The sequence below is a fragment of the Tachypleus tridentatus genome, chromosome 5 (assembly GCF_004210375.1).
Source record: "Tachypleus tridentatus isolate NWPU-2018 chromosome 5, ASM421037v1, whole genome shotgun sequence".
Lineage (NCBI taxonomy): Eukaryota > Metazoa > Arthropoda > Merostomata > Xiphosura > Limulidae > Tachypleus > Tachypleus tridentatus.
Window position 1 is genome coordinate 7,963,168 of NC_134829.1, and position 12,372 is coordinate 7,975,539.

The window sequence follows — 12,372 nt, forward strand, 5'->3', positions numbered from 1 at the left end:
ACTGTTCTCAACCTATGATTAAGCAATAAATCCTTATGTTTTGTGCCATATTACTGATGGTTTGGTTCTTCAGTGCAGCAACTACCACTGTCTGCCCTCACTACAATTATAATGCACTTTTGGTGAAGCAAGTAATGTGATCATACATCACATTCACTCAAGTTAGCTTCAATGAAAGCTTTTGTGTTGGCATATCCATCACAGGACAATAAGTTCTTATTGGGCACCCAAACCAGAAACAACAGAATCAGAGCACTGTTATTATAATTGATAAATGAAGTAGAGTCTGTAATCACATTATAATGGTCTAAAGTAACTCACTGCTATAACCAGAGTTGAACAAAAATATTATTACACTTTGACAACCACAGAAATCTACAGTGTTACTTTCAAACAACTGAAATACAAACTTGATAACTACTCAAAACAATGTAAATAAATATATGACTAGCCAGGACTAAAAATTATGTTAGTAAACAACATAGTACATATATCAATGTCAATAAATATTTCAATATATATCTATACATAAAAGAATCAGGAAGAAAACAAGAACCACACAAGTACAAAAAACCATAATTCCAAAATAAGAGTATTCCATACTTAAATTACAAAATTAGTAATAACATTAAAAAATAATATCGTTCAGCTATATCTTGAGAACTAACTTGTAACACCTCAACATAGCTCTTGACAGATTTTAGTTAACTTGATAAATAACGAAATTACAAATCATGCAATCATAATTCACATAATACTGTACAAAATATCTGTATGTAACTTACATATCATGTGGAACATTAATATATGTATATAACTTATATTTTGTGGAACATTAATATCCATATAGAGTTTACATATCCTGAGGAACATTAATATCTGTATATAATTTACATATCTTGTGGAACATCAATATCTGTATATAATTTAAATGTCTTGTGGAACATCAATATATGTATAACTTACGTACCTTCTGGAACATCAATATATGTATATATCTTACGTACCTTGTGGAACATTAACGCTCGTATATACCTTACATATTCTGGGAACATTAATATCTGTACATAAATTTCATGTCTTGTAAACATTAATATCTGTACATAAATTTCATGTCTTGTAAACATTAATATCTGTATATGACTAAAGTATCTTGTAGAACACTAATATTTGAATATAACTTATGTTTCACATGGAAAATTAATATCTGCATACAACTTATGTTTCTCGTGGAACATTAATATCTGTATATAACTTACATGTCTTGTGCAACATTAATACCAGTATATATTACTTTCATATCCTGTGGAACATTATATCTGTATATAAGTTACATATCTTGTGGAACACTAGTATTTGTAAATGACTTGCATATCTTGTAGAACATTAATATCTGTACATAACTTACCTATCTTGTGAACATTCATATCTGTAAATAACTTACATATCTTGTGAACATTAATACCTGTACATGATTTACATATCCTGTGGAACATTAATATCTGAAAATAACTTACATCTTTTGTGGAACATAAATATCAGTGTATAACTTAGATGTTATCTGGAACATTAATATCTGTATATAACTTACATGTCTTGCAGAACATTATATCTGTATATCAGTTATATATCTTGGGGAAAATTAGTATCTGTATTAACTTATGTATCTTGTGGACCATTAATATCTATATAACTTACACGTGTTGTGGAACATTAATATCTGTATGTAAGTTACGTGACTTGAGGAACATTAGTATCTGTACATAAATTACATATCTTGTGAACATTAATATCTGTACATAACTTACATACACTGCTGGCTAAAATCTTAAGGCCAATGAACATAAAAAAAAAATATGCATTAAATAATAGAAGCCCAAATGGATTAAATCCCCTTTCTTTTATCTTTAGTGTCCTTAACATCAACAGGATGTAATTCACAATTTACATAAACTACAGGCCAAAATCTTAAGGCCAATGAGCATAGTGAAAAAATAAGCATTTTGCATTGTTAGATTTAACCACTTATTTGAGTAGAGCTTCAAAAGATGAAAATAAGAAAAGGGAAAATAAAAATAAAAATTTTTTAACATTTAATAGGGAAAATGAGAACACCATGAAATTAGCCTAAATATTAGCTGGTCAAAAGTTTAAGACCGTACCAAAACGAAGGGTTAATCGGTAAACACTTAACAAAATTTAATCAGTTGTCTTCAAGTATTAGCATTGTCAATATCTCCCATTGACATCTCCTGTGTCACATTGGGTAAAAGCATGGCAAAGGCTAAAAAGTTGACAGATTTTGAACGTGGCAGAATTGTTGAGCTGCAAAAGCAAGGTCTCTCTCAATGTGCCATCGCTGGTGAGATTGAGCATAGTAAAACTGCTGTTGCAAATTTCTTAAAAGACCTTGAGGGATACGGAATGAGAATTTCAAATGGTCAGCCCATGAAAAGTTTGCTGGCATTGAGCAGGAGGATTCGACGGGTTGTCCGGCAAGACATCGGCCGATCGTTGAACCAGATTAAGGTCCTTACGGACGCAGAATGCAACTCAAGAACAATAAGACGGCACCTACGAGAGAAAGGCTAATAAAACTGTAAATATCTTCAAAGGCCACGCCACGAAACAGCTCGGTTAAATTTTGCTGAGAAGCACCAAACATGGGATGTAGAAAAGTGGAAGAAGGTTTTGTTCTCTGATGAGAAAAAATTTAACCTGGATGATCCAGATGGCTTCCAACATTACTGGCATGATAAGGATATCCCACTGGAGACAATTTCTACATGACACAGTGGAAGAGGGTCAATCATGATATTGGGTGCTTTCTCCTTCCATAGAACAATGGAGCTTCAGGTTATACAGGAGCATCAAACTGCAGCTGGCTATACTGGCATGTTGGAGAATGCATTCTTATTGACTGAATGCCCTTGCTTGTGTGGAAATGACTGGATCTTCAGCAGGACAATGCTGCAATCCACAATGCCCAAAGGACAAAGGACTTTTTCATGGTAAATAATGTGATTCTTTTGGACCATTCGTAGTGTTCTCCTGAACTGAACCCCATTGAAAATGTTTGGGGGTTGATGGCAAGGGAAGTCTATAGAAATGGATGTCAATTCCAAACAGTGAAGTCATCTTCACCACTTGGAACAACATTTCAGCCAACCTTCTGTAAACGCTTATATTGATCATGCCAAAGCAAATATTTGAAGTTATTTGCAATGACGGCTGTGCAACTCACTACTGAGACCACTTGTTGGGCATTTCTTACCCTGTTTAGGACTTCTTTTGGTATGGTCTTAAACCTTTGACCAGCTAGTATTTAGGCTAATTACATAGTGTTCACATTTTCCCTTTTTAATGTTCAAAAAGGTTTTTTATTTTTATTTTCCCTTTTCTTATTTTCATCTTTCAAAGCTCTACTCAAATAAGTGGTTGAGCCTAACAATGCAAAATGCATATTTTTTCTTTATGTTCATTGGCCTTAAGATTTTGGCCAGCAGTGTATCTCGTCAACACTAATACCTGTATTATCCTGTGGAACATTAATATCTGTATATAACTTACATCTCTTGTGGAACATTAGTATCTGTATACAACTTGCATGTCTTTTGGAACATTAATATCTGTATATAAATTATATATCTTGTGGAATATTATATCTGTGTATACAGTCATGTGAAAAAGTTAGGACACCCTACAAAAGCCTGTATATTTGTGTAACATTTTGAATGTATAAATATTTAATCTCAATTTCAACAATACTGAGAGACTATAGGAATATAACTAAACAATTATAACTGAAGAAAAGACTTTCAAGATCTTCTCTAAATGTAACTCTACAAAAATACATATTCTGAGGAAAAGGTTAGGACACCCTACCCCCCAATAGCTAGTTGCCCCCTTTGGCTGAAAATAACTGCAGTGAGACGCTTCTTGTAGCCATCTACTCGTCTCTGACATCGGCCTGAAGAAAGTTTGCCCCACTCCTTAATGCAGAATTCTTTCAGCTGTGAGATGTTTGAGGGGTTTCTTGCATGTACAGCCCATTTCAAGTCACCCTATAGAATCTTATTGAGATTAAGATCTGGGCTTTGACTCGGCCATTCCAGGACTCTCCATTTCTTAGTTTTCAGCCAGTCCTTAGTGGGTTTTGGGTCATTGTCGTGTTGCAGGGTCCAGTTCCACTTCAGCTTTAATTTTCTCACAGATGGTCTCACATGATCCTCAAACACCCTCTGATACACAGTAGAATTCATGGTGGATTCTATAATTGTGAGCTGTCCAGGTCCTGCTGCAGCAAAGCAGCCCCAAACCATGACACTTCTACCTCCATGCTTCAGAGTTGGTATGAGGTTCTTTTCCTGGAATGCTGTATTTGGTTTACGCCAAACATGTCCTCTGATTGATTGATTGATTGATTTAGTGTTTTATGGCACAAAGCAGCTAGGCTATCTGCACCAAATGTCCGGTTAAAAGGTAAAAATAAATTAAATGTAGTAAAATACAGAAAAGGTTATGAAGGTAAAACAAAACATCATTGAAAAACAGAAAAAGCATAAAACCAATGTTGACACCGAGTTTACAATGGTAAGAGAGAAAGCAGAGTAAAAGAAATAGTAAAGTACCTACTCTAGCAAAATGGTAATGATCATAACCCACCACGAAGACTAACAGGTAAGTTCAAGAACCACCGTCAGTCACCTGAAGTTGGCCTTTCCAGTCCTGGTTCTGGGTTATGTGTCATTATGGCCAGTACCAAAAGGTAAAGTAATAAAAGTTTAAAAGACATGCAGCAAAATTGGAATAACAACTCACCAGGACGACTAACAGGTTGTTCAAACAGCAGCGTTAGTCACCTGAAGTTGGCCTGTCCAGTCCTGGTGTCGAGTTATTTAATGTTCTGGCCATTTTTCAATGCCAAATTGAACTAGAGAGAATGAAACTGTGAAAAGGGAACCACAATTAAAAAGGTGTAATAAATAAATACCCAACACTTAAATGAGATTAAAAAGATTAATGGCCATTAAAAAACTAAAAACTTTATCAAGGTGGACAGTGTCACCATCACCAATAACACTGTCCAATGTTACAGATAAACCCTGGGAAAAAACATGTTTAAAATAGTGCCGTCGTTGAGAATTGTAATGATGGCAAGAAAGTAAATTGTGGCTGATAGTGATTTGAGTGTTACACAAACTACACACTGGTGCATCAGTTCCAGATAAAAGAAAACAATGAGTTAAAAAACTGTAACCAATGCATAGTCTAGTTAACATATCCTCTATTCTGGTGTCCAAATAATTCAATTTTGGACTCATCTGTTCAAAGAACATTATTCCAGAAGTCCTGGTCTTTGTCTACATTCTCTCTGGCAAACTTCAGTCTGGACTTGATGTTTTTCTTAGAGAGCAAAGGTTTCCTCCTTGCACAGGTGTGCAAGTTAAACTTGTGCAGTCTCTTTCTGATTGTAGAGGCATGCACTTTCACATCAACAGTAGCCAGAGCCTGCTGTAGGTCTTGTGATGACATGTTAGGGTGTTTGGAAACCTCTTGTAGTATCTTGCAGTCTGCTCTCGGGGTGAACGTGCTTGGACAACCATACCTGGGCATGTTGGCACTTGTTTTGAAAGCCCTCTACTTGTTGACTATTTTCCACACAGTGAAATGGCTGATTTCAAAATATTTTGGGATCATTTTAAATCCCCTACCAGACTCATAATTTGCTACAATTTTGTTTCTGAAAGCCTCAGACAGTTCTTTTGCTCTCACCATGGTGCTCACTCTCACTTCAACAGTCAGGAGCATACTAAACTAAATGTCTGAGGTTTAAATAGGGCAAGCCTCATTCAGAATGCTGAGTAACGATCTTCTAATCATGTGCACCTGGTGTGATACACCTGTGTGTAAGTTGAGCCATTTTAAGTGGGAATAAATGTGGGGGTGTCCTAACTTTTTCCTCAGAATATGCATTTTTGTAGAATTACATTTACAGAAGATCTTGACAAATCTTTTCTTCAGTTTTAATTGTTTAGTTATATTCTATAATTTCTCAGTATTGTTGAAATTGAGATTAAATATCTATATATCCAAAATGTTACAAAATACACAGGCTTTCCTAGGGTGTCCTAACTTTTTCACATGACTGTAAGTTTGATATCATGTGGAACATTAATATCTTAAAATAACTTACGTGTCTTGTGGAACCTTAATATCTGTATATAACTTACATGACTTGTGGAACATCAGTATCTGTATATAACTTATATCTGTTGTGGAACATTATATATGTATACAAGTCATACACAGATACTGATGTTCCAAAAATTATGTAAGATATATACAGATATAAAGGTTCTACACAAGACATACCAAAATATAACTTACATATCTTGTGAACATTAATATCTGTATATAACTCACACGTGTTGTGGAACATTAGTATCTGCATGTAATTTGCATATCTTAAGGAACATTAATATCTGTATAAAACTTGCATGTCTTGTGGAACATTACTACTTTTACATAACTTATCTTGTGGAAGATTAATATTTATATATAATTTACATCTTGTGGAATGTTAATATCTGTATATAACTTATTTATCTTGTGGAAAATTATATCTCTCTATGAGTTACATATCTTGTGGAACACTAGTATTTGTAAGTAACTAACATATATTGTGAACATGAATACTTGTACATACCATATATATTTTGTGGAACACAAATATCTGTATATACTTATATCTGTTGTGGAACATTATATCTGTATATAAATTATATGGCTTGAAGAACTTTAGTATTTGTACATAACTTACATATCTTGTGAACATTAGTATTTGTAAATAACTTGCATATCTTGCCAACATTAATACCTGTATATGCTGTACATATTTTGTGGAACACAAATACCTGTACATAACTTGCATACTTTGTAGAACATTAATACCTGTATACATCCTACATATCCTGTTGAACATTAGTATCTGTATATAACTTACATATCTTATGGAACATTAATATCTGTATATCATAGAAAAACTAAAGTCAGTGTCATAATACATGCAACATCCTCAAAATAAAGATCATAAGCCTAATGGTGCATTAAAATTTTAAATGTTACAAATAAACTATGTGATAAATAATAAACAAAAACCATAAACTAATAAAAATTTACTCTCTCTTAACATACAAAATAAAAATTCTGTAAACTGAAAAAATAAAATATTTGTAGTTGGGGTCTTCATAAAACTTACTACTCTTATCATTATGTTTTTGGTAGTAAGTTCAATTGTCTAGGTAGATCATGAAATGGTTAATGAGTTTATGGAAACTACAATAACATGTTGGATTAAAATGTTACAAGAATAGGACTTAAATCATAAAACTAACTGTATGGTGAGACCATGGACTGTCGTGATCCTGGACACAATTTAAACCATATCAACATTAAGTCGTGCAGTGAGCTAGATGGCTGTTGTAGATGAATACTACAAATAGTGCATGGATGACAACTCTTTACCCATATTTAGCACAGTTGTGCAAAGTAAAGCTATTACAAATATAGTAATGTAGAATGGACACATCTAACCCATAGTATTTGGGTGGTTAATTATTAAGTTACCCTACAAAAGCAGGAAAAGGCGTCATATCAATGCTAGGAACCACCAAGCCATGTTACATAATCAATACAATTTCCAAACCCAAGAACAAACATAGTTACACAGTTTATAAAACTATCTCGCATCCAGCAACCACTTTACTTACATAACTTATAGAACTCTTAACACCTAACAACAAACTTATGTTTCAGAATTTATAAAACTCTCACACCCAAGAAACAATTTAGTTACACAATTTAAAAACACTCTCACATACAATAACCAAATTCGTTATACAATTTATAAAACTCTCTCGCATCCAACAACTGACATAGTTACACAATTTATAACTCAGTCATACCCAACAACCAACTTTGTTACACAATTTATAAAACTCTCACATCCAACAACTGACATAGTTACACAATTTATAACTCAGTCACACCCAACAACCAACTTAGTTACACAATTTATAAAACTCTCTCACATCCAACAACTGACATAGTTACACAATTTATAAAACTCTCTCACATACAATAACCAAATTCATTACACAATTTATAAAACTCTCTCACATACAATAACCAAATTCATTACACAATTTATAACTCAGTCACACTCAACAACCAACTCAGTTACACAATTTATAAAACTCTCTCACATACAATAACCAAATTCATTACACAATTTATAAAACTCTCTCGCATCCAACAACTGACATAGTTACACAATTTATAAAACTCTCTCACATATCATTTACTTATTCAGTTTATAAAACTTTCACACCAAACAGTCAACATAGTTATACAAATTTTGGAACTCTTTCACACACAACAATTAAATGTTGATAGAAACTGAAAACTCTTTGAATAGCTAAGTAGATTGCTGGGTGTTAGTTTATAAAATTCTTTTGCACAAAAGAGTGAACACAGTTACTCTGTTAATAAGGTTTTTAGACCCAACAAAATATTTGTTGAAATGTTTATTGGAGTGAGGGAATAAATGAATTTTATAGCAGTTCCTGATGCATGTTTCTCATCCAGTGAAAACTTAGTCATATCATTGAAGAAAATGTGCAATAAAGTAAGTGTTTTTGGTTCATCATGTGATATTTGGTAACTACTAACATCCTTTTTCTGATCTGACAAAAGATGTTATTAAAAAGTTTTCAGTTACACAAATACAGTTTGAAACCTGTACAAGCTGAAAATATCAAAATTTTGCAGCATATTCTTACGATTTCTCTTTTAAATGGCCCCCTATGTGGTGGAACCTGCGTAACGTGGACAGAATCATTTACCTACTTTACCTCTCAACAAGTAGGATTAGGAACTGAGTAAGATGGAAAAATTTTGTTTGATTAAATATTAATTTCCTATTTAATTATTAATTTCTTTCAATATTAATAAATTCTTATTTAATTAATAATTTCTTTCAATATTAATAAGTTCTTGGACATTTTGTTACAGTAAGTATTGGTTAAAAACATTCTGTTCTTTTTTCTATCATCATTATTCCAGAGGTCGCTCTTCAAAAAAACAATTAAATTTACTTTTTTTTATTGCATTTGCTGATGGAAACTAGAGAAACGATGGGTAGTAGGTAAAAGTGAAATTCTGTGCTGCTTAAAAAAGTTAATGAAGAATCAACTTCCTGTGGAATGGAAAGCCAATAATAAAGTGTGAATGACAAGTGCTATATTCGAGAATCTTTTGAACAAATTAAACAAAAGAATGGAACAAGAAAAACAGGAAAATTTTACTTTTCCTAAATAATGCAACTTGTCACCCAAAAGTTCAACTTTCAAATGTTTGTTTAGTCTTTCTACCTCCATGTACAACATTAGTTCTACAGCCACTAGATAATGGAATTATACAGTGTATAAAATTGAAATACAGAAAATTGATGCTTCAGCATATTACTGCAAAAATGGACGACTTTAAGAGAGCATCTGAAATGACCATAACAACTGACGTGTTAAATGCAATTGCATTTTTAAGTCATTCAATAAAATGCATAAAAGATGAATGTGTAATGAATTGCTTTCGAAATTGTGGAATTATTCTTGATAATGGTGGAAATTGTGGAGAAGTTGTTTGTTATGACGATTCAAGTGAAATCCAAACTCTGATTGAGAAGATTGATGCAGATGATTCTGTGAACGCGGAAAGTTTTGTGAACATTGACAAGAATGTTTCAACAGAAACTGATGAAATTGATTTAAAATCTATAATAGAATTGCAAGATGGTAACAGTGTGAGAGATTCAGAGGATGAACAAAATGGAAAAGATAGTGAGGAAATAAAAATTCCTACTTCATTGCAAGTGTTAAGTTATATTAATGCTATCAAATGGTATGCAAAAATGAAGGGGAAAAACGAACTTTATGAAAAGGCCATAGAACTGGTGTTCTCTTTCAACAGCATAAGAAAGCCCATTAAAAAAAAAAAAGTTGAAATTGGACACTTTCTGTAAATAAATTTGAGATTTTGTGTACTTGTGTATATTTTGAATGTCTATCTTTGTTCTTATTCTAATAAATATAACATAAATGGTATAATAACTTTATTCACTAATGTCTTACTTCCCTTGAGTTAAGCAAGTATAACGTTCCACTCAAAAAATTATACATAATTAAAGAAATGGACGTTTACTGTCTAAGCTGGAAATCCTGCTTAAGGCAGAAATTTTACTCGGTCCTTTGCAATTCTGCCTTAGACAGGTTTTAGTGTATTTTATTAGTGGGTGAAAACAGAACAAGAAAATTCAATCAGAAATTTAGTGCATACAGAAGAAAGAGACAAACTAAAATATGACCAAAATCATGACATGTCAATATATTGGTGCCAGCTAAAGACATTACTTATACTTGTTCACAAAACTTACATTTACTTTAATTACTCATTAATGTCCTTGTTAAAAACACGTTGTACATAAAAAGCCAAGATATTAGGAAGTTCCACACTGTGTTATGAGTAAGTGATTAAAGTAAAGCTGTCAATATTTGTAAATATAAATTGTGAACTTGAGGCTACAAACAGGAAGCTTCAAAACAAGTTTTTATTCCTTCAAACACACGTAGATACATTTTTGTTAACTTACTTACATACTTGTTAACTGTTCATAGTTTCATTGGTTTTTGTTTTCAAACATGCTATATTCTAAATGTTCTTTCATTAAATAAAGCTACTTGAGATAACAAACAGATTATAGAATATAAAACACTTTGGTAAATAAAATATACACAACCAATATCTCTTTATTTGAGTAGTGTCAGTGTTGATTAACAGCTATAACTTTCGTCAAGTTGTAGAAACAAGTACCTCTGACCCTGTAACTACTATCATGATGTAGAGACTAGTACCTCTAACCCTTTAATTAATATGATGGTGTAGAGATTAGTACCTCTAACCCTGTAATTACTATGATGGTGTAGAGATTAGTACCTATAACCCTGTAACTACTATCATGATGTAGAGACTAGTACCTCTAACCCTGTAATTAATATGATGGTGTAGAGATTAGTACCTCTAACCCTGTAATTACTATGATGGTGTAGAGATTAGTACCTCTAACCCTGTATTTACTATCATGATGTAGAGATTAGTACCTCTAACCCTGTAATTAATATCATGATGTACAGACTAGTACCTCTAACCCAGTTAGTCCTACCAAGTTGTAGACTACTACCTGTAATCCTTTAACTTCTGGCAAGTTGTAACTGTGTAACTTCTGCCAAATTGTAAAGAACACTACATCTAATATTATAAATCAAATCCATATGAAATATCACAAGAATTAAAATGATACAATGCTTTCTTATGTATCGTGGTTTGATACACTGCACATTCTTTCTGTCTAAAGCTTTAAATACAGGATAATTTTCCCAAAATAAGTCATATCTGCATTATTTGGCACATACTTTACAATGTTAACATTGTGTGAAAATAAAACAAATAAATATACAATGTACAGAACAAAAGTTTGACTAATTCATGAATAAATTTTACTCTTTAAGAGGTTTAACTTTCAAAATGATATTTTTTAAAAGCAGTCAACCATCTTGTGATGTAAGTACCTGAGAAGTCTTATTGAGATTAGCAGTGATTTATTCATCTGAGCTGACATCATCACTTATTTGTCTTGGTGAAAGTTTGCAACCTTTAGATAAATAGTAGCTTAGTTTATCACATGATGCTAAGATAAGACCTAAGTATGGAGGAGAAGGTTGTAGAGGACTGGAAATGTACTCTGGGTGGAACTGAACTCCTACAAAATATGGATGACCTAGAAGAAACAGCATAAGTCATTAAATAAAAAAATTACAGTAGGATGTGTTCACACTCATTCATGTCAAATGAAAGTCTTTATGTTCACAAATCAGATCACTTGCCTGTCTCCTTGAATCATATGTGCTAGAAGAGAAACAATTTTCACTCCTTAAATCATTTTACCTCATTCAGACTGATTGAAGCTGAAAGAAAACTTACATGTTCATTTGTATCTCATCCAGACCCCAAAAAAGATGAAAAATATTAAAACAGTTGAACATTTAACTTTAAAATCAGAAGAAGCTGTAGGAAAGCTCAAGTGTTATTCTTATACATAAAGTTCTGAGAAATACAAGCCTTCCAACACAAAAGATATCACACAAATGAAAGCTTTAAAAGGCCTTGCTTTACTGAAAATGTTAAAAAAAAAATCACAATAGAAAAAAAATAAAACTTCCATTCTCAAAACACTTGATGTAATCAAGAAAGAAAGTG

General features: G+C 32.5%; 1 protein-coding gene across 5 annotated transcripts in view; it reads right to left on the minus strand.

Annotated features, from left to right (window-relative positions):
* Positions 1–10,649: 10,649 nt before the first annotated feature.
* LOC143250448 (CTP synthase 1-like) overlaps positions 10,650–12,372 on the minus strand; it is a 118,153-nt gene continuing 116,430 nt past the window's right edge. For all 5 annotated transcript variants that reach the window (XM_076500993.1, XM_076500994.1, XM_076500992.1 and 2 more), the window contains exon 14: positions 10,650–11,893. In XM_076500993.1, coding sequence (XP_076357108.1) covers positions 11,715–11,893 — 179 coding nt within the window. In that variant the 3' untranslated portion in view covers positions 10,650–11,714. The remainder of the gene's footprint in view (positions 11,894–12,372) is intronic.